At 44.2% G+C, this 23,316-nt stretch overlaps 1 protein-coding gene across 5 annotated transcripts; it reads left to right on the forward strand.

The window, feature by feature from the left end:
- Window positions 1–1,068: 1,068 nt before the first annotated feature.
- ZKSCAN1 (zinc finger with KRAB and SCAN domains 1) lies at window positions 1,069–16,110 on the forward strand. 5 transcript variants are annotated; one of them, XM_058681241.1, is made up of 6 exons: window positions 1,069–1,202; window positions 6,438–6,948; window positions 7,082–7,247; window positions 10,982–11,073; window positions 11,366–11,492; window positions 15,149–16,110. In XM_058681241.1, exons 2-6 carry the CDS (start codon window positions 6,526–6,528, stop codon window positions 16,036–16,038), a joined length of 1,698 nt encoding a protein of 565 aa, XP_058537224.1. In that variant the 5' UTR covers window positions 1,069–1,202; window positions 6,438–6,525; the 3' UTR covers window positions 16,039–16,110. The 5 variants fall into 5 exon arrangements, with proteins under 5 accessions (XP_058537224.1, XP_058537225.1, XP_058537227.1 ...); XM_036492981.2 differs by having other exon boundaries at window positions 1,073–1,202; window positions 7,082–7,235; XM_058681242.1 differs by lacking the exons at window positions 10,982–11,073; window positions 11,366–11,492.
- The last annotated feature ends 7,206 nt before the right edge of the window (window positions 16,111–23,316 follow it).

Here is a 23,316-nt window from a genome sequence, read left to right on the forward strand (position 1 = left end):
GGGATGCACTGAAGTGGAACCTGGACAGCCAACAGACCACAGAAAGATTTTCTCAACCGTGTTACAATGAAGATGGGAATGTCTCAGAACTATCAAAACCACTCAAGTAACATCCTTGGAAGACTCTTCTCCACATCAGGGGCTCTACGGCAAAATCAAAGGACGGCCCCAAATCCCTGAATGCTAATGTAGCTGGACAGCAAAGACTGGTCCCCCTCCCCTTCCACCACTGCAGAAACAGAAGGAAAAAAATTGAAACATTTGTTGCACCCACCTTTCTCCATTCCTCAACCCTTCCCACCCTAATCGGAGGGCCACAAAGGCATGAATCTCTCTCAGCTATGGAAACAATATTAAAAATTGAAAAATAAAAAAAGGTCACGGTCAGTCTTATCCCTGCCTTCCCTGGCAGGTGAAGGGGACAGCCAAAATCAAGGGGGACTGTAGAAGCATACTGAAGGCCAAACTGTCAGGTGATGACTAAAAATCCCTTTTACCTGCTGTGAGAACAGCTGCCACATGAGTGAAGAACGGAATTCCATGACTAGTTAGTTCGTGGAAGGAGGTTCCAGGTCCCAGATCGCATATTTGGAAACACCCACCCACTACCCAGGGAGAAGCTGCCGTGGGAACAGTGAAACTAGCCACCCCAACTTCGCTTTGATCTTCCTCTGTCTCTGCCACAGACGTACAATTACTAAGTATTAGCATCGCTTGGTGAAAACTGTAATTACTTCAAGGACGACCCGGGTTGGCAAAGATGGAGTAAAGCCAATTCTCCTACAGACGGGTACCTCTGAGGTGGACAGTCCGCTTGCCTCAGAAAAGCCTGAACACCTTCCTCACGTCCCTCTTCCTATTAACTGGGCGCGGGAGGAGGGGGAAGGGGTGACAGATGGACCCCAAAGGCTGAAACTCAGAACTGGGAACTCAGCCATCCTGGAGCAGCTAGCCGGCAGCCAGGTGCCCGCGCCACAGGAACCGAGATGCCAAGTCCTCCCGGACTCCTAGAAGGAACCCGGAAGTGCGGCGCGGTCCCGGAAGGCAGGGTGCTGACACACTTCCGGCCTTTGTGACTCATTGTGTCTGTGTGGAGGCGTCGGGAGGGCCTAGGTGTGCGTGCGGTTCCCTGCGGCCGGCCTGCTCCCCGCCGTCTGCTCCCCAATCTCGCCAGCGCCCCCGGGCCGCTCCCGGGGCTCACGGTGAGACTCGGGGCCGGGCTCCGGGGAGGGCGGGCGTGGCCCCCAGGGGTGTGTGTGTGTGCGCGCGCGCGCCGAGGGTCCCTGCCCTTGCCTCCAGACTCACCCCCGGGGCCAGGCGGGCCGAGGGACTCGGCCAGAAGCCCCTGACCCGCAGTGTCATCCTCGCGGTTTGACGTTTCTGAGAAAGGGATCGCGAGCGAGCCGACCCCTGTCATGACTTTTTTTTTTCCCCCCCTTCTTCTCCCCCGTCGCCATTTGCTCGGGTTACGGTGAGAGGTTTTTGGTTGCTGTTGTTGGTTTTGTTTTGCGCGCACCCCTCCCCACACAAACTTCCTCGGATCCTTCAAGGACCCCGAGGTGCAAAGGCGCCAGGCAGACAGGTGCAGTGCGTGGCCAGATCACCTGCTTCTCACCCCACCGCTCCCGCTGAGCCGTGTTGAGGCACAGTCCTAGCGGATAGAGATCCAATAGGTGGTACGGGAGTATGCACATCCCGCTCCGTTCTCAGCTTTGTGGAGTGACCAAAGGCTGTTACACAGTGAGAGGGAAATTCTTTTCTTTTTTTTTTTTTTCTTTTTTTCCAGTTTGGGATAGCTAATTCTGTGCTTGGCTCGGAGTAGGTGAGGAGAGGGAACTCGAGACATCTGCACAGGGCCAGTAGGGAACCCATTAGCTGGGTGACCTTGAATAACAAGGAGGAGCCAGCTCTTGATTCTGTCACCGATACCATTAGCTAGCGGGATTTCCTTTGGAAATGAATTGTTCAGTGTGATTGAAAAATTAACTTACGATTTAGCCTGACACCCCACCCACCCCCAGCTTCCCTGCAGCGCCTGCAGCACACAATACAATACTTTGATTTTTCCAAAGTGGCTGTTATATGGCCTGAGACCAAAGAAAGCATTTATTGTAGAGGCCAGCGCCAGGCGGGTTTGGACAGTTACATACTTGCTGAATTGAGTCCTGGCGAATTTATTGTAACCACATCTGCAAAGCATTGTTACTGCCTATGCTGGCCCAATGGGGGGCGAGGGAGAGCTCTACCACACAGGAAACCTTAATAAAGATTTGTCCCAGAACGTTTTCATGTTTCTATCATCTCTGGATTATTGTACAGGATTCTTGTCCTTATTTCAGTCTGTTGCTTCCTAATGTCAAGTTTGGTTTTGTTTTTCTACTTTAAACATTGAAATGTTTCATGTTGCGTTTAATTGTGGATACATTTTAATCTGTGGTAGCATCAATATTCTTTGGGTGGCTGACTGTGTTTCAAAGGTAGCTTTCCTATTTCAGGACATATTGAGGTCCTGTTTTTTAAAAATGGCACAAGGGGACAGTTTGTTTTCACTGTCAGGATTGTCCTGGGAAAAGCCCTAGGTTAATTAGCAAACAGCAGTTGTAACTCTTTAGTCCCTTTTGGTAAGAAAATTGTTCATGCTTATCTTTGGTGAAAACTGGTAGCCAGGGGTGATCTTATCAAGAGTGAATGCTTCTCAGTCCTGGGGGACCTCTCCTCCGTATTCTCCTCCCCACACACTTGACTGATAAGGATTCTGAATACCAGACAAGTTAAATAACTCAGAAATGGAGAATGTTTTTCTGGGAGACTAAAATTCAGCTGTTTCACCCTGTGCTGCTTTTATTATTGTTGTTATTGCAGGAGTTCTACCATGGCTGAAATCTTCACAATGTACAGTTGAATGTTTTTAAGTTTTTTTTCAAAAAAAAAGTTTTTAAACACTTTTCTGTATCATCTACTCGATACCAGACTGTTTACAGTGTTCTACAAGTGTAACTGTGTTCAGTCCTCCACACAGTTCTCTGGGGGCATGAATAGGTACACAGATGAGGAAATGGATGCATTTTCTAGTTGATTCCAGAGGACAACATTCATCCTAACCTGAGACTTCCAGGGAGCAGAAGAGGGGTAAATGCAGAAGGAATGGCCCAAAATCAGTAACATTGTAAATTTAGTCCATTTTTTGTTTAACTAATGCTTTCAAGGAAACATGCTAAGTGGTCTAAAAGGTACCAATTACACACGTAACAGTCTAGTTGAGGGATGCCAAGACAAATTACAGAGAAATGGAAGAAGTTACATAGGAGATGCTTACTGAAGAATCAGCATCTTCAGGGGTGAAAAGTAGTTTGTGTCCCAGAGAGTCCACAGTGCTGTCCTGACCCTTCTCCCACAACAGGAGCAGAGGACATTGAGAATGGGGATGGAAGAATGTGCCCATGCCCTTCCAGGCCTCTGTCCCTTTGGGTCCACGTTGATTTGCACTGACCCAGAAAAGCTTTGGTCTCCAGTTGAAACAGTATCAAACTATAGCAAGAAAGGGCTTTCCTCACATAGTGACTCTGAAAACAGCCAGTGGTGGAGGAGCCCCTTTCTGAGTAGTCCTTGATGGTCCCTGTCATAGGACTTTGTTTTAGAAAGAATCTATACAGAGTAGCTCTTCCTTATTTCCACATGTCGGCTCCAAGATGTCTGTGAGATCATGATTGAAAACCCTGAACTGTGGAGTTGGTCACAGACCTAATTTCACATCCTGGTTCTGCAGGTTTTTTTTTTTTTCCTGTGTGACCTGTGACCTCAGAGTCGGTTATTTAATATCGGTCAATCTCATTAGCATTCTGAAGTTAGATGATAATTTTAGCTGCTGCCTAAGACTGTTGCAGGTTCCCATGAGATGTTTGATACACCTGCTACCTAGAAAGCACTGAATAGATTGTTGGCTTTTACTGTTAATAAAAATCTACCAGAAGGTTCTTGAGCAGTGATGAGGGGCCAGTGACAGTTTAGCTTAAGGATAAGTAGAATTTTAAAAAGCAGAGAGGACTGGGAAGAAATTCCAGGCTTTCAGCATGAGGTGAGGCATGAATGACATACAAAATAACAGAGTCTAGAAAATGCTTTTTTGATTGACTTTCACTGGATGGGAAGGCTTACAGAGAGGGCAGAGGGAGTTTGGCAGGAGGTGTGACCTGTTAGAAGATAACACTACAAGGCTGTAGATGGTTAGGAAGAATCAGAGTAAGGTAGAAGATGGGGCAGTAAGCAGGAGATGAAAGCAGGGGACCGAAAGGACGCTGGATTTTTGAGCCTAAATTGAAAAATAAATATGAACAAAGAACGAAGTTTCCTTGGGACAAACAAAGAAATTCAAGCAGATGGGCGTTTAAGCTTGAGTTATTGAGATTTAAGGTGGAATAATTCTACTAGTTACCACTAAACTCAATGAAGATGTGGCAAGGGGAGCTGGGATGGGTTGGGTAATTCTTCACACTGATTGTTTGACAGCAAATTGCCAGGCTTTCTGCAAGTAGAGAAAGAGCCCTTGCCCTTGATTGAGAAGCTTAAAATTCAGTGGGGAGATGGAGAAAGGAATTGCAACCAGAGTCCTGAAGGTATAAGTTCCTAAGAGAGAAGCTAGGCGTGTCCTGAAGGCCTCCAAGTGAGGATGACGGCGTGCTTGATGTCCTGGAGTGTTTAGGCAAGATGGCTGAGTATGGCCCTTTGGTGGAAATCACTACTATGATAAGTTACAGGAGCTAAAACTGGAAAAGCCCAGAGGAGCTTGTAACAGTGGAAGGTGCTCTACCCTAAACTGGTGAATATCAGGGATTCATTGATCGGTGTTGAGTGGAGAGAAGAAATTACCAAAACCATACTTAGCAATCCAGCACTAACCTTGGTGTATGTATGTATTGGAAGACAGAAACTGTCAGGGGCTGTGGCATTAATCCAGGAAGGAGCTAGGGAGTGTGACTTAGGATGTGGGAAGTAGTTATATGGAGAATAAATAGGAAGAGATCATGTCTTTCTGCTCTTCGGAATGAAATGAGAAATGAAGGCTTCCCATCTGGGAAGAAGGTGTCCTGAGGAATGATCTTGGGCCAACCTCTGCAGTGGAGAGCTGCCTGTTGCTGAGGCCCAGCTGGCTTTTCAGTCACTCAGTACTTCTCCAGGCTCGTGTAGAACATTGCTGTGTGCTGCAATTGTGTAAAAGTCCAAGTCAACTGTACCTTTTCCACTCATTCTTACACAACACCTTGCATATTTTGTAGGTGTGCAGAAAATGTTTAGAGAATGAGATAAGTTTAACTGTAAGAATGTTAGAGGGAAAAATTCTGAAGTTGAAGAACTGAATATATTTACCCCAGCATGATGGAGTGGGGGAGGGAACCCACAGAAGGAAGATCTCTCCTTTTATTCTCTCTTAATCTGCTCTCCAAACGAATTTTTTAAATTGAGGTTCTGTGAAGCAAAGAGAAAATTTTGAAGGACGAAGGGGAAGGAGGGTGGCCTCCACTCTTGCCTCAGGATGTACCGTGTGTGACATGTGACATTCAACATTCAGACCAAATGAAGATGTCAGTTTCAGTTGACATGTTAAATATACTTCTCTCACTTACAAATTATTTATCTGAAACAGTTAACTCGGAGAGAGGAAGAAACAAAGATCTTCTGTCCGTTGGTTCACTCCCCAAATGGCTGCAACAGCTGGGGCTGTGCCAGGCCAAAGCCCAGAGTCTGGAACTTTTTCTGTATTTCCCACATGGGTGCAGGGGCCCAAGCATTTGGCCCATCTGGTACTGCCTTCTGGCACCATTAGCAGGGAGCTGGTTCAGAAGTGGAACACCTGGGTCTTGAACTAGCATCCATATAGATGTCAGTGTCGCGGATAGCAGCCTTACCCACTACACCACAGAACTGGCCCCTCTCACTTTTCAAATGTGGATATTATAGTGTTTTCTTTCTGCATCTCTAACAGGACACCATGTACTTTGGAAACCAGTTGTAAACTGACCAAGGCACCCAGGGCTTCACATTTAACTTGACTGTTGACTGAATCAGGCAGCTACATATGCAGGTTGCTTACGCTAGCCAGGCCTCAGTATGTCATCTTGGAAATGATGAGACAGTCTGCCTGTGATCTGGTTCTTGTGGGGACAGAAGGAGACTGGGCACTGTCTAAACACTGCAGGTGCAGCCATCTACCTCGGCACATGGGCTCCAGCTCCAGACACCCTGAGGATAGAAGCTGCCTGAGATTTCTCCTTCATATGTGAAATGAGAGTGAACACCGTGAGGCTGTTTGTCTCCCTCATTATTTAGGTGGAGTGGTTTCATTTGTAGCCATGTTTAAAGCGTTAGCAACACATACCACTTTTTACGAAGGTGTGAATGACTTTATCTTTTTTTTTTTCTTTTTCTTTTTTTAACTTCAGGACTAATAGAGAAACACTGTTGAATATCCCCTGGTACAGAAAAGTGAGCACAGACCCCACGTGGATCGAGTGTGTCCCCTGGGCCTGAATGATGACTGCTGAGTCCAGGGAAGCCACGGGTCTGTCCCCACAGACTGCACAGGAGAAGGATGGCATCGTGATAGTGAAGGTGGAAGAAGAAGAGGAGGACCACGTGTGGGGGCAGGACTGCAGCCTGCAGGAGACACCCCCTCCCGACCCAGAGGTGTTCCGCCAACGTTTCCGGCGCTTCTGTTACCAAAACACTTTCGGACCCCGAGAGGCTCTGAGCCGACTGAAGGAACTTTGTCATCAGTGGCTGCGGCCAGAGATAAACACCAAGGAGCAGATCCTGGAGCTGCTGGTGCTGGAGCAGTTCCTTTCCATCCTGCCCAAGGAGCTCCAGCTCTGGCTGCAGGAATACCGGCCCGACAGTGGAGAGGAGGCCGTGACCCTTCTAGAAGACTTGGAGCTGGATCTGTCTGGACAGCAGGTAAAAAGAGCCGGGTGTGGACTTGGAGATGGGAGCTAGGAGAAAGTTACTCATTTCAAGCTGGTGTTCTCTGACATTTGAATTCCTATTTTACAAAGTGGTTTGCCCACAAGCCCCACCTCTTTGCCCACAGGTCCCAGGTCAAGTGCATGGACCTGAAATGCTCGCCAGGGGGATGGTGCCTCTGGATCCCGTTCAGGAATCCTCAAGTTTTGACCTTCATCATGAGGCTGCCCAGTCCCATTTCAAGCAGTCATCTCGGAAACCCCGCCCATTGCAGTCACGGGGTAAGAAGCAAGGTTTGTGTCGGGGGAAAGAATAAATGCCCTCTCTCTTGCTGAATGCCTGAGCTTAAGAAGCATGCTTAATTTTGTCATTTTGCATTATTGTCATTATTAGTAAATGCTAAGGGAAATAGATTGGTCTCGCTTTAGAATTGCATTATTTACAAAATCATTGCCAATTTTTAATAGAAAAGTATTGGGAACATTTGATGTGTTTCCATCCTGGATTTAGAAATACTCTAATATGGTCCTAAATTATTTTTTTAAAAACCCACTTTATTTAAAATGTATGAAATGTTCTATACCATCACTCTTTTCTAATTGTTTTCAAACAATCAGTAAAGAATAGGAAATATGTTTTTGGTTAACGAAATATCTATTTTATTTGATTTTTTTTCCTTTGAGGGAGATATAGCTTTAAGAAGTTTATTCATGGGCCCAGTGCATTAGTCTAGTGCCAAAAGTTCTCACTTTGCACGCACCAGGATCCTGCTCCATTTCCCGTCCAGCTCCCTGCTTGTGGCCTGGAAAAGTAGTGGAGAACGGCCCAAAGCCTTGGGACCCTGCACCATATGGGAGACCCCGAAGAGGCTCCTGGCTCTTGGGTTTGAATCGGCTCAGTTCCAGCTATTATGGCCACTTGGGAAGTGAACCAAGGAATGGAAAATAATTCTGTGTCTCCTTCTCTCTGTAAACCTGACTTTCCAATAAAAATGAAACTTGAAAAAAAAATTATTCGTTTATTTGAAAGATACAGTTATAGAGAGAACTCTGCTTTTATTCACTCCCCATGTGGCTGGACCGGCCAAACCCAAGAGTTTCTTCCGAGTCTCCTGAGTAAATGCAGTGTCCCAAATCATTGAGGCATCTTCCAGTGCTTTCCCAGTCTCATTAGCAAAGAATTAGAATGGAGGTGCAATAGCCGGGACTTGAATTAGCACCCACATAGAATGCCGGCATTTCAGGGGACAGCTTGACATGCTACACTACAATGCCGACCTAGGAAATATATCTTTGTACAAGTTTAAAATCAAAGTGGCATATAGGGTATCAGTAAAAATAGTGAAACCTTAAAAGTATGGTGTCAAGAATAGGGCCCAGCAAGAAAGACTAGTGGCTAAATCCTCACTTTGCAACCACTAGGATCTCATGTGGATGCTGGTTCATGTCCTGGCTGCTCCATTTCCCAGCCAGCTCCATGCTTATAGCCTAGGAAAGCAGTAAAGGTCCCTGCACCCCCATGGGAGACCCAGAAGAAGCTTCTGGCTCCTGGCTTCAGATTGGCTAAGCTCTGGCCATTGAGGTCATTTGGGTAGTGAACCAATAAATAGACAATCTTTCTCTTTGTATCTGCCCTTCAAATAAAATGAATAAATCTTTAAAAAAAAAAAAAGTACAGTTGTTCAAAAATAGCCAGTCACTACATGAACTTCCTCTGTGAGGGGCCATTAGATCGTGGCTCTTCAGGACATATTGTCTCTTCCATGCATCCTGGAGACAAGCAGGCAACCAAAACTTGGAAGAGAATATTCACAATCTTAAGTGCCAGATTGGAGTTTCAGGTTGCCAAAAGTAGTTAAAGACACTGTACGTTAATTTGTTATTTAGTAAATAGTTCTTGAGTGGTTAGAATAGGTATTTATTCTCGGGGCTGGTGCCATGGCATAGTTAGTTGGGCCTCCACCTGCAGTGCTGGAATCCCCTGTGGGCACCAGTTTGAGCTCTGGTTGCCCCACTTCTAATCTTGCTCCGTGATAATGTGCAAAAGAAAGCAACATAAGTTGACCCGAGAATGTACACACGTGGGGAACCTGGAAGAAGTTCCTGGAGGCTTTGAACCAGCAAGTGGAAGATCTGTCTCCTCTCTCTGTAAATCTGCCTTTCAGATATTAAAAATATGTATTTTGTATTTTTTAGATTCATTTATTTTTTGGGGCCCAGCACAGTAGCCTAGTGGCTAAAGTCCCTGCCTTCCATGTACCAGTTCATAACCTGGCTGTTCCACTTCCCTTCCAGCTCCTGCTTGTGGCCTGGGAAAGCAGTCGAGAACGACCCAAAGCCTTGTGATCCTGCACCTGCATGGGAGACCTGGAAGAAACTCTTGGCTTCAAAAATCAGCTCAATTTTAGCCATTGTGGCCACTTGAATAAATCTTTTAAAATTATATATGTATTTATTTATTTATTATTGGAAAAGGAAAAAGCAGAATTACAGAGAAGGAGAGACAAAAAGATCTTCCATCCATTGATTCCATCTTCAAGTCGCTACAACCGCCAGAGTTGAGCTGATCCGAAGCCAGGAGCTGGTGCAGGGTCCCAAGACTTTGGGCTGTACTCCACTGCTTTTCCAGGTCATAGGCAAGGAGCTGGATGGGAAATGGAGCTGCTGGGACATAAACCGGAGTCCATATGGGATCCCAGCAGTTGCAAGGCAAGGACTTTAGCCACTAGGCTATCGCACTGGGCCCCATAAAAAATAAATCCTAAATCACGTTTATTCTCAGTTTCCTGTATCAGAGGCTTAAAAAGCTAGCTAGGTACTTCATCATTTTGTTCTGTGTTATTTATGTACCATCTTTGCATTTCAGTGACATCATCTTACCTACCAATACCATTTCCGAATATAAGTGTATTTGCCAAGGGGAGGTGGGTATGCATGATTTTCTAATTCAGCGTTTTTCCAGGGATAGATGTTTGGCCTAGTGCTTAAGGTGCCAATTAGGGTGCTAGGTCCTGCCTCAGGATATCTGCCATCGGTACCTGGGTCAGGCTTTCTTCTAGTGCCAACCTTGGGAAACAGTGGAAATGGTCTGAGTAATTAAATGCCTGCCACTCATGTTGGAGACCTAAATGGAGTGCCCAGATCCCAGCTTTGGTTTTGCCAGCATTTGGGGAATGAACAAATCGCAGGAACCTCTCTCTCTCTCTGCCTCTTAAGGACGTGAATAAATAGAATTTTTCTGAGCATTCTTACATGTTGCGGTTGATGTGACTGTGCAGTCCTGTGACTGTCTTTTATTATATCAACCCATACCTTTATCTGCTTGTAAATGTCTCAGTAATATTTGAACCGTATGTGTCTTTTATCAACAACCTTTGTTGTGGCCAAGTAAAGAACAAAAGAAGAGAAAAAAATTGTGAAAAACGTATGGAGAGGTAAAGAAAACATTCTTCCTCTTTTTATTTTGTTTTATTTTTTTTGATGTTACAACTAAAGACTAAACTTTTTTTGCCCTCTTGGCTGGCTCTGCCATTCTCCCTCCCTTCCCCCACCTTTTCATCCCCCAATTTTGTATGAAAGGCAGGAACAGTCAGAGATCCTTCATACACTGGTTCATTCCTCAAGTCGCTACAGTGGCCAAAACTGAGCCATCCCAAAGCCAGGAGTCTGGAACTCCATCTAGGTCTCCTGCATAGGTGGCAGGGGACCCAAGTGATTAAGCCAACATCCGCTGCTTCCTAGGGTCCTCACAGGAGGAACTTGACTAAGACTCAGAGTAGCAGAGACTCAAGCAAAACCCTAACTGCCGCGCCAAGCACCTGCCCCGGGACCCTTGACTCCTGCCGTAAGAGACGTTAGGGAAATTGAGGTCCTGCTTTCTCTCATTTATGTTCTTTGATGTTTTCTGTTCCAGTATATAAATATTAACAGGAAATAACGCTGGTGCAGGTAGGAGAGTGCTCCAGCCTGTCTCTGAAGGGGGCCTCAAGCAGAGTTGATTTACTCACAGCTCCTTTGTGCTCCCCCAGCCCTCCCTGGCAGCCACATCCCTGCCCCGCATCATGAGGGGAGTCCCAGAGAACAGGCAGTGGCATCTGCACTGTTGACGGCAGATTCCCAGGTGAGTTTTGCCCCCCTCTGCCCCGAGTCCCTGCATCAGCCTCTCTGCCTGGTGCTGCTTTAGTAGTTTCTGCCAAACCACCTGCTTCTTGATTCCTCGCCCAGAGAAGCCCTGCTCCTGCTCATTCTGTCCATTAGTGTGTGACCACAGCTCCCTCCCCAGGCCATCAGGCTGTGCTCACGTGTCGCCCCCAGCACTCTAGAGCCTTCAGTTAACTCTGACTCCAGGCTTGGCTATGGGACTGTCCCTGAGTTCTGGAGGAACTAATTGTGGGCATCTCCTATTATTTCAGGCTATGGTGAAAATTGAGGATATGGCCGTGTCCCTCATCCTGGAGGAATGGGGATGCCAGAACCTGGCTCAGAGGAATCTAAACAGGGACAACAGGCAGGAGAATTATGGGAACACATTTCCCCAGGGTAAGACTGATACAGAACTATTGCCTGATAAGATTTGTTGCCTCTTTATTTGTTAGATCACTCATGAATTCAGTTAGAGTTGATTAGAATTTGAAGACTACTCATCCCCTTTCTTCACAACAGATAAATATTTTATTCATTGAACTCCAAAATTATGATACTATGACTCCCTGAATCCAAATGGATTTTTTAATGATTTATTTTATTTTTTTTTATTGGAAAGTCAGAAAAACAGAGAGAAAGACATACAGAAAGATCTTCCATCCACTGGTTCACTCCTCAAGTAGCCTCAGTGGCCAGAACTGAGCCAGTCTGAAGCTAGGAGCTCCTTCCGGGTCTCCTCCGTGAGTGCAGCGTCCCAGGGCATTGAGCCGTCCTCGATTGCTTTCCCAGGACACAAGCAGGGAGCTGGATGGGAAGTGGAGCAGCTGGGATGCAAACTGGTGCCTGTATGGGATCCCAGCAGATGCAAGGTGGGGATTTAGCCACTAGGCTATCAAGCCAGGCTCCCAAATGGGTTTTTTTACTTCTAGGTAGTTTTTGCTCTTTCAGATCAAAAATAAAAGAGATGGCCAGGCACCCTCCCAGGCACCCTCCCAGGCACTGCATTGCTAAACCTGACAGATAATGCTCCTTTGAACTTCCTGTCTTCTGCCTTGAATGAGTATTGTAACTGGAAAAACTTGTATCTAGACCTGCCTTACAGTGAGATTCCTGGTTTCCAAGCCTAACAGTGATCTTCTGTGAGGAAGCCTGGGTCCTGACTCTGGGCTTTGAAGAAGTTCTAGAGGCATTGGCCACATTGGACAGGGTGGCACAGTGTCTGATAGACTGTGTTGTGTCTATCCGATCTTAACCAGCAGGAGCAGGTGCCGCAAAGCAGCCACCAGATTTGAACAGTAACGCCATGGAGATTCCTCCTTGAGGAGGACAAAAAGGGGATGAATTACTTAGGGGTAAAAACGAAGAAAGGACATAACTAAGAAATCTGAAAGCATTTTCTGAGCAGTGGGTATGAATGGTATTTATAGTTTCCTTAGTACGAGCTAAGGAAATGATGACAAGACAAAAACTGACTTGTGTGTGAGCTGAGTACCTGTTCCAGTCATTTAAAAGATTGAGAATGTCTGAGAACTGTCTGGATTTTTAAGACTTTGGCTTTAGATTCAAAAGAGGGAAACCAACTTCCTCTTTCTGAACAACAGTTCAGGATTCCTGGTGATTTCCTCATTGAATCGGATTTGATACTGCTCAGCAGTCTTGGTCCTTGCATTCAAGGACCAGTCTAGAAGAGTGCAGTTGCTCTTGGAAAGATTTCTTTAGGTCAGGTAAAGAATAGAGTTGGTTTATTTCTTACACAAATGTAAACATGAATAGTACATGTTGAACAGTTTTCATCTTTCACTTAAAAGCAGAGTGACCCGGGCCCGGCGGCGTGGCCTAGCGGCTAAAGTCCTCGCCTTGAACGCCCCGGGATCCCATATGGGCGCCGGTTCTAGTCCCGGCAGCTCCACTTCCCATCCAGCTCCCTGCTTGTGGCCTGGGAAAGCAGTGGAGGATCGCCCAAAGCTTTGGGACCCTGCACCCGTGTGGGAGACCCGCGTGGGAGAGGTTCCTGGTTCCCGGCATCAGATCGGCGTGCACCGGCCATTGTGGCTCACTTGGGGAGTGAATCATCGGACGGAAGATCTTCCTCTCTGTCTCTCCTCCTCTCTGTATATCTGACTTTGTGATAAACTGAATAAATTTTTAAAAAAAAAAAAAAAAAGCAGAGTGACACACAGAATATAGCAATGTAGAATAAAAGTTAAACTCCAGGGCCCAGTGCGGTAGCCTAGTGGTTAAAGTCCTCACCTTGCACGCCTGGGATCCCATATGGGTGCCAGTTAGTGTCCCAGTGGCCCCGCTTACCATCCAGCTCCCTGCTTGTGGCCTGGGAAAGCAGTAGAGGACGGCCCAAAGCCTTGGGACCCTGCACTGCGTGGGAGATCTGGAAGAGGCTCCTGGCTCCAGGCTTCAGATTGGCTTAGCTCTGGCTGTTGTGGTCATTTTGGGAGTGAATCATCGGACAGAAGATTTTCCTCTCTGTCTCTCCTCTCTGTATATCTGTATATCTGACTTTCCAATAAAAATAAATCTTTAAAAAAAAAAGCAGGTAAACTTCAGTGTTTTAATATACTGATGGGTAAAATGAGGAGCTAAAATTTTGTTTTCTTGCATTATCTCTGGCATGAGCTGGGGCTCTCTCTTAAGTTTTAGTTTGTGTCCCAGTTGTGGGTCAGGGAAGGTTTTAACTGTTTCTTCGTAAATGCCCAGCTGGGTCTTTACCCCTCACTCTGTTGCTTGAGTAGAGTCGGTTCTGTGTTGCTCTCCCTAATGAAGAGATGCTTCCTGGGGCTGAAAGTCCATGCAGTTGCCTGGCTCAGAGTTCCTTGGTTTTCCCATTAACCATCCCCTTGTTGATAAAGTACAGAATTGCAGGGTATGTACTCTATCTTCTCCAAGTGTATTCCTTCCTTTCTGCTAAGACCACTGACATCTACTTATTTATTTTTGAGATTTTTTTTATGTATTTAAAAGAGTTATGGGGAGGAAGAATTAGAAAGGGGGCAGAGAAAAAGAGATCTGCAATGCACTCTTTTACTCCTTAGACGGTTGCAATTAGTTGTGCCAGGGTCTAAGCCAAGCACTTGGATCTTCTTTCAGGTCTCCCACATGGGTGTAGGGACCCAAACATTTGGACCATTTTTTGCTTCCCCAAGAGCATTAGCAAGGAGCTAGATTGGAAGTAGAGCAGCCAAGTCTCAAACCAACACATATGTGTGGCAGGAAACAGCTTAACCCACTGTGCCACTATGCCAACCCTATTGATTTATTTGTTTGTTTAACAAAGACCTATCCATTCTTTAAAACATAAAAACAAACGTAGCACAGTGCAATGACTAATCAGGCTAATCCTCCACCCAGTGGAGGCAGCATCCCAAGTGGGTGCCAGTTTGTATTCTGGCTGCTCCACTTCTGATCCAGCTCTCTGCTTATGGTCTGAGAAAGCAGAAAAGAATGGCCTAAGTGCTTGAGATCCTGAACCTGTGTGGGAGACCTTGATGAAGCTCCTGGCTTCTGGCTTTGGACCAGCTCAGCTCTGGCAGTTGCAGCCTTTTGAGAAGAAAACCAGAGGATGGAAGGTGTCTCTCTCTCACCTCCTCCCTCTCTCCCATTCTCTTACTCTCTGCAAAATCTGCCTTTCAGTAAAAAATAAATAAATCTTCAAACAAACAAAAAACTTAGAAACAGCCTGATGTTTTTATTATGTTCCTATAAATTATTTAACAGGTGATAATACAGTCGTGGCTTCTGAAGTACCTTAGATCCTTATCTCTTCCTTATCAAGTTCTGTTTCCTCTGCTTATTCCCCTTCATGTTTATTCCCTTCCTCTGCATGCTTTTTGTTATTTTCCCTCTTTGGCTGCCATCTGGTTTTCCAACCCTATTTCCACTTGTTCCAGTTTTTCTCCTTTGTTTTCCTCTGTTTTCTCTTTTAATACTATGAAATCGTTTTGCAGGCAGGTACAAGTTTCCTAGAAAATGATGTTATGCAGTTAACTGATTTACTCAAAAAGGTGTTGTTTGTGGGTTTGTTTTTCCTATTATATCAGGTTGTAAAACCAGGAATGAGAATGAGGAGTCCACCTCAAAGACCGAAGCCAGGGAAGACTCAGCATCACGTAGTCAGCCAGCAGGAAGATTCCAGAAAGAGTCTGGAGAAAAACGTGAACAGCCGGGCAGAACTGTAGACAGGCAGCAGAGAAATCTGGAAGATAAAATTGGAAAAGAAAAGAGAGATTCAGGTCCAACGACAGGCAAGGATAAAAAACCCACCCCAGGAGAAAGGGGTCCAAGGGAGAAGGGGAAGGGACTGGGAAGAAGCTTCAGTCTGAGTTCCAACTTCAACACCACTGAAGAAGCCCCAGCAGGAAAGTCTCACAGATGTGATGAATGTGGTAAGTGCTTCACAAGAAGTTCAAGCCTTATTCGCCATAAAATAATCCACACTGGAGAAAAACCCTATGAATGTAGTGAGTGTGGAAAAGCCTTCAGTCTTAATTCCAACCTTGTTCTGCATCAAAGAATCCACACAGGAGAAAAACCACATGAATGTAATGAGTGTGGCAAAGCCTTCAGTCACAGTTCCAATCTCATCCTCCATCAGCGCATCCACTCTGGAGAGAAACCTTATGAATGTAATGAGTGTGGGAAAGCGTTCAGTCAAAGCTCAGACCTCACTAAACATCAGCGAATCCACACGGGGGAGAAACCCTATGAATGTGGTGAATGTGGAAAGGCTTTCAACCGAAACTCATACCTTATTTTGCATCGAAGAATTCACACCCGAGAAAAGCCCTATAAGTGTACTAAATGTGGCAAGGCCTTCACCCGGAGTTCAACTCTTACCCTGCACCACAGAATACATGCCAGAGAGCGAGCCTCGGAGTACAGCCCGGCCTCCCTCGATGCATTTGGAGCATTCCTAAAGAGTTGTGTGTAAAGCAAGCATCTCTCATCAAGCCATTTCCCCATTTTGTTTGTAAAATTATTTCAGAAATGTGCGCCCATGGAGTGGGGGGGGAGGGAGCCTCAACAAATTAAAAAACAAAATTGCCCTTAAGGATCCTCTTCTAGTTAAATCAGCAGTGTTCTCCCTTTGTACATGTGGGCATGCAATTCTTCCATACAGCTCTTACAGGGAGAACTAAGTGATTTGGATAATTCATGCAACATTTCCACATAAGATAAAAGCACACATATACAACAATGAAATGTCCAGCTTTTTCAGTAATGAGGATATCTGTAAGGCACTACTGGACTCTCAGTAATCACAGTATATAATTGAAAGATCAAGACTCGCTCTTTGAACTTGATACCAAGGTTAAGAAGCTCCTTGCTGCAACAAGCTCTGCTAGGCCAACACCTTGCTTACCTTTCAAAAGAGGGACAGTTAAGACTGTCCTACATCAGGACATGCTGCTCAAGCTAGTTATATATATGAAGAGTTATATATATATATATATATAATATAATATATATATATGATCAGTAGTAGCCTACCAAAGCTATAGAAATCTAGGACTGTGTTGATCAGTATCAAACCAAAGATTTTTATCTCTTCCCAAGAGAGAGGGCAGAGGTACCAGTCTGCCGTTCCAAAGGACTTCAACAAGTGTAGATGGTTCTATCCTCATCACTGCTGTCAGTTCTACGGAAATGATTCAGCACACTTCCTTCTTCAATCTCCCACAGCACGATAGCACTCCTAAACACATTTCTGCACAAGTTAGCACTTGATTGTGTGCTGTCTTTTAATCCTCCATGGTTTCGCATATGGAAGCCATCACCCCCTAAAGGAGATGCTCCAGTTGTCACAAGCTGCGTCCCTTAACAGTACGGCCCGGGAGGTGGTGCTAAACCCTGAAGCACTCATGACTGACTGCTGACAGGACCTCTACATTCATGATGAAGCCCTGTGAATCACAGGTACCTGAGAAGTGGTAGCCTGGCCCAGCATCGAAGGGGACCTTCAGGGCCAGGAGGCTGCTAAAGCTTAAGATCGATGCTGTTTTTGTCCTAAATATAAATGAAAGGTACTGGTTAGCTACTTGTGTAACTTCTTTCTAAACACAGAGAATAGATACCACAGAGTGTCCGAAATGACTTAATCATCACATTCTTAAAAATGTGAACACCAAGGTCATTTACATTGCAGAGATCTTAGCAAGAATTCAGTTCCATCAACTGCTGAACAGTGTGATGATCTGGGCATTTTCAGAATCGTTCGAAATCTAGATAATGTAGTTCAAAAGATGTGGTTTTTGTTGCTTTTCAGAAAACGGTGAGTTATAGGAGGCAGGTTTTTCACGCTTCCTCAAAAACTTTTTGAGAGTGTTTGTCTTCATCAGCTGGCCATTACTAAATGTACTTTGAGAAGTTTACCAACAGACTATAAGATGTGGTTGGTTGTATCATAACCATAGTGCACGGTCTTCTGATTGTCATCATCAAAGACTGAGGTGAGGTGATGAAACTTTAATCGTTCCCATAACCTGTGCAGCAGATTGCATACAGCTTCCCAGAAGCTAAGAATGGAGATGGTCTAACACAGAGAAGGGCCCTAAAGCATCATGGGCTTTGAAAAGGCATCAAAGACTTACATGAAGAGGCTGTGGTCATGAACACAATTTAAATGGTTGTGGACAACCATGCGGAAACTTAGAAAATCAAAGAAGGAAACAAACCTGATGACTATTAGTGTGACTACTCCTTAACAGGAGAACCCCCACCTGCAGTTTGAGATTTTTCCTCAAGAAACAGCTGAAACTAGCATCCATCAGTTGTTCACTGAGCAACAGCTAAAGGTACCAAGACAACATGGCAGAACCAATGACCTGGGCACGGTGCATGTGGCCTCAGCTCCAGACCAGACCACAACCAACCACAGTTTCCTTATAGCTTCTAAATTGTTTCATCAGTTTTGCCTAGGAAAGTAAGTCAACAAATTACCAAAATATTTCTGTCTAAGAAAAACAAGATACTTCAAGAGAATGTATTTTTTAAAATATTTTTTTATTAGCAGAGTGGAGTTAGAAATGCTTTTAAGAAAAGTTTCTCTAGTGAGCCACAATGTTAGAAGATTGCTGGTGCTCTTCAAAGGGCTGTTACCCATTGGAAAGCAACTGAAAGTGAAGTGCCTAGCCCCAGGCACTGAACCAAACACTTCTTAAGAAGAAGAGGACTAGTTGGTTCTACATCTGCCTTTTCCTTTTAGCCACAACTACTTGGTGACATAATTCAGCCATAATTTTTTATTTTTGTTTTTAAATGAAAAAAGTATGACCTGTGTCCATATTTAATTCCTGTTTGATTGGGACATCTTGCTTTGTCAGTGGCCACTAGGGTTGTCATCACACTTGGCGTGTGCACTCCACAAGGCAGCTGTTTGAGAAGGTGTTTTCTGAAGCCAACGGATTACAATTGTTGTTTAAAAAAAAAACACCCTTTGCATTGTTCATTTATCAACTACTCAAACCAAAATGTCATTGGTTCATGGCCAAGAATGCTGGCAACATCTAATTAATGCCCAGGATAGTCATTCAAATATTCTTGACCAGCTGAAATTGGTATCAGTTTCAGTACTCTGTAGTTAATCATTAGCATGCTAGTTGTCCTGATGAAACTTTTTTAGAGTTACTGGAAATATACCTTAACCCTGCCAGGAAGAGAAGTTAAATTTCTACAGGTTGTGGAGTATTTGTTTCTACTCCATCCAGGTAGGCAAGGCTAAAACCTGAAACTATAGACTTATGAGATGCCATGATATGTAAGGCACTTAATATTAAAGTGTAAAAGTGAAATTGTGCTAACCATGTGTTGAGATGAACATGTTTGATGTGTAAGACAGTTCACATCGTATATCCACCAGAGAATCTATTCCAGAAGGAAACCTCTTGAATGTGATAAATATGGCAAAGCCTTTAATCACAACTCAGCCCTTAGCATCAGAAAGCTTACACTGTAAATAAACTTCATTAAATGTGAGGAAAGCTTTCATGTGTAGCACTCACTGCTTTGAACAATGAATTTTGTCAGTGTCTTCCACTCATGTAATAAATTCCAGAAACACTGCAGAGGGAGCTCAATCTTAACTCAGAGGGGCCACAGAAGAAAAAGGAATGTAGGGAAATGCTAAGGAAATAGAAAATAGTACAATTTCTTGCAAGCATTGTTAATGTCGGGGACTTCTGTATATTTTGTATGACCATGATGTGTGTATTTTGAACCTCCCGCCCCTGCTTCTCTGTATATTCCCTGTAAGCAGGTTGTATATTTTATTTTAATCTATTTGACAGAACACGTCACTCCAGAAGTGCAGTACTGGAGTGAGTAGCGAAGAAACAAGTGGTTCTAGATAAAAGATCCATTCACAGAACCAAGGAGTGGGGAGATATAAAGAAGAAACGAAAGCTTCACAGTTTGATGCTTATCAGATCCATGAGGACAGGTTAATAGAACACAGAGATGAAAGAATTCTAGAAACATGTTAGGCTCTTGGTTTCTTTCCAGTTAAGCATGAAGTAAATGGGGTACATCCAGTTGTGGATATGCAGGAAGTTATCAGTTAAGCTTTAATAACTTTGCTTGTGTTCTGTGTACCTTCTGTGTTCCCACTCTTTCCCTGGTTTATGGTTTTTAGGGAAGAAGTTTGTAAAGATAGCAGTGAAATTTTTTTTTTTTAAGTTTTTATCCTGTAGTCATCTTTATTCTGGGTGGTCACACTCATCTACTTTTCCAAAGCCAGATATAACCAGTTTCATCCACCATCCTCAAGGAAGAAGTGAATTTGGGTAACTATTAAAATGTGGTCAGTGACAGCAGTACTTACCAGAGGAGTCACATTCTTGCGTCTGTTCCACTCTGTGCAACAAAAAAAATATTTATGAGGAGGCTGGGGTTCCCTACCAGGGAAATCAAATGACAGGCTTCAGTGTGTTATCAGAAAAGGAAATTAAATGGCATAAATAGATCACATTTTTTTGGTGGAAGTTAAGGGTAGAGTTTTTACTTATTACTGGAAAACTTAATACAGAGCATTATTTGAAAAGTTTTCCTGATGTAGATCAAGTGGTTTTAAGAATGAACACACTGCTACTGGACACTTAAAAGCAGTTATTATTTCAGATTATATCTGAAAATGAAATTTTCTGTCACTTCAAAGTTTTGTCAGACAAACTTGAAGTTCTAAGGAGGTAAGCCATCTCCTGTCCTGCAGGTCAAACACGTTTGTGACATCCCACTGTGAAGAATTTCTTCATGTGAGAACTGCACCTCATTCTTTGTGGTTCTCTTTTCTAACGGGCTCCACCGATTCTGGTTTTCTCTGTTATACTCAGCACAAGGGAAAGACTGGGTGGTAGGGTAACCTCTAAGCTATTGTCTGCTGTGATCTTAACGGCCCTTTTTTTTTCCTTTTAATCTTGCAGATTCTCCCTTCTGTTTACTAAAGAATCATAATTCATTGCAAATTACACAGTAATTAGCAAATTAATTGATCTTTGAAATTCTCGATCCTCAGCAAGCATTCATTAAGCAACAGGCTCAACAGTTTAAGGCAGAAAGGATGAAACCCATGAATGATTGCAAGGTGGTATTGAAAATTGGATTTCCTCCCAGTTTAGGATTGCAGTTGTAAGTTCTTTGGTCCTGGGAGAGGAGCAGATAGCTGTCATGGCCTTTTTCATCACTATGGTTTAGCCTCCAGAGAAGGTTGGGTACATTAAGATAGGAGAGGGGTCTATGATTGCCCTTGCCCTTGGCTGAGAAAGAAAAAAGAGGCTGGAGAGGAGCTTGGCTGTGTTGGGGTGTTTGTTGTTTGCCTTCTCCTTTGCCTCAGCTTCATGACAGCATCCAGTTGCTTTTCAAGTTTTTTAGTCTGCCCTACCACAGCGCGTGTTAGAGATACTTTTGGTAGCAGAGGTTCTTACTCAAAACGTAACAGGAGGGGTGGAGCAGGAGGAGGCACATTGCGATTGTGCAGGAAAATCTTGCTCTAAAAAGTTACCTGAAAATCTTGTCTAAAAAGAGGTGGGTTACTCGTGCAGAATCAGTAATTATTTTTTAAATGAACGTATGTATTTTTTTTTAACTTTTAGTTAAATATAGATTATTACAACCAGGTCAACATGATAAGCCTAAATCTGTAGAGAGCTAACTCTATAGGCATGGTCTATAGACTAAAAAGCAACCTGTTTTTGGTCAGTTCAGTTCAAGCTTCTTTGTTTAGAATTAAGTTAGACCAAAAGAAGAGATTTGCTTGTCTTTGTATACCTGCAGAATTAAATTACTGCTGTTAAGAACTAAATTTTCCATTTTACTAGTCTCTGAAGAGTCCAGGTGCTTGGTAGATGTTCAATAAAGAATTTTTAAATTCAATTTGTGCATTCAAAATACTCTAGCATTTCCAGAAAAGCTTTATTTTTAAGTAATGTAATCATAGGGAGAATGATGTGTTTTTTAAAAACTAGGGGAAAAAATAATTTGAAGTCTTGAGAGCTGAAGTTGCCAACAGGGATGATAGCAAAACAACATGTGCACACACTCACGGTCAATGATCTATTTAGGAGACCAGTGGTTTCTGGCAAATGTTGGCACAATGAGGCTGTGGAAATTAATAAGAAGTATTCTTTATGTTGATTCTGGGTAAAAGAATAAGTTATCTGTAGGTGGCAGTACTTGCTTTGGTCATCCTTGATTACCTAAACATTTTGGATCAAAGTTGGAAATATGTCAAGTTTTAGAACACAAAACTTGATTTTTATTTATGTATTTTACTTTACCTCATTGTGGATAATTGATGCTGTCTTTTTAGAAATCCTGAGTGGAGGTATAAAGAGCTCTGTCTCCTCTATATTCTGATTCCTATTTCCTAAAGACTGGAATGGTCACCATTGCCCTGCTCTCCTTAAGGACTACGATGTAGCACAGTCTTTAATGTGTCAAAAAGAAGATTTACAATCAGGGAGCTCATGTGAAAATGTGTCCCCAGCCAGGGTTCCTGGTTCAGGGGAACTCAGTCCTGTTCTGCCATCTTTCTTAGCCTGAGTCACCCAAAAAGCAGGGCTTAAGTACAGATGACTTGTATTGGGAAATGGTGACAGAGAACAGAAGTTGGGGGAAAGGGTAGCCAGGAAGGAAGAGGAAGGAACCCAATGCATCCTTGAACTTGGTCATTATTGCAGATAAGGAGCCCAGACCTCCATGACAGGATGTGGCTGTTCCGGACACTGGAGGAGAGATGAGTGAAGCGGGGATTTCTTGCCTGTGCAGGTTTGCACACATCAGAGCAGCTTCAGAACAACTACTACTGCCAGGTGCGCCCGCCAAAAATCTGGTTCCAGGAGTGGCTTGGGTGAAAAGTGAGCACTCTGTGAGGCAGAGTACATGGAGTGTCCAGAACATTTGAGAGCTGGTTCCATTCTAGCTGTCTGTGGACACCAGCTGGGTGTCCTCCAATTCAGTCCAGTTCTGACATTGCTACTGGAGTTAACTTCCTACTTCAGACATTTATCAAACTGCGATACCGAGGGGCCCTGAAAACCGAGTGCTGTCCTGCAAACAAGGGCCCCTGATTCTCAGAGTCAGCTTGGCTCCCAAGAACATCTCACTGTACTCTCCAGTTCAAACCCTGATGGTGTGCTCCATTCCTGGACTTGCATTTCAAAACATGAGGAAACTGCAAACCTGACCTCAAAATTTGAGGCCACCTGAATTTCTACTCTAGTCCCTGCTACACTATTTGTTATTTCCCAGGGTTTAGTGTGTCACCACAGATGTATGATTCAAGAGGGGGACAGAGGAACAAGGGCAGAGAACCTGGTAATAATTATCAGAGCGTCGCAGAGGAAGTTCCAGAAAAGTCTGGCAGAATTGTACTTAGGTCGGGGGTACGGAGCACCACAGATGGTGAAAGCTGCAAGAACCCAGTGTGAGTCTAGAGTTTCGAGCATACGGTGTGGGAAGATGCGTGATATTTGAGCAGAAGGGCCCTCCTGCTCTTTTTAAAAAGATTTTTAAATTTTTATTGGAAAGCCATTTACAGCGTGAAGGAGAGAAAGATCTTTCATCCACTGGTTCACTCCCCAAGTAGCCCCAAGGGCTGGAGCTGGACTGATCTGAAATTGAGAGCCAGGAACTTCTTCTGGCTCTCCCACACGGGTTCTGGGTCCCAAGGCTTTGGGCCATCCTCAACTGCTTTCCCAGGCCACAAGCAGGGAGC

This window comes from Ochotona princeps, chromosome 24, assembly GCF_030435755.1.
Source record: "Ochotona princeps isolate mOchPri1 chromosome 24, mOchPri1.hap1, whole genome shotgun sequence".
NCBI classification, from domain to species: domain Eukaryota; kingdom Metazoa; phylum Chordata; class Mammalia; order Lagomorpha; family Ochotonidae; genus Ochotona; species Ochotona princeps.

Bases quoted from the DNA above. Each gene is read 5' to 3' on its own strand.
- ZKSCAN1 (XM_058681241.1), top strand. From the start codon at position 6,526: ATGATGACTGCTGAGTCCAGGGAAGCCACGGGTCTGTCCCCACAGACT. The intron at 7,248-10,981 runs GTTTGTGTCGGG...GTGCTCCCCCAG, and splicing joins GTCACGGGGTAAGAAGCAAG to CCCTCCCTGGCAGCCACATC. The intron at 11,074-11,365 runs GTGAGTTTTGCC...CTATTATTTCAG, and splicing joins TGTTGACGGCAGATTCCCAG to GCTATGGTGAAAATTGAGGA.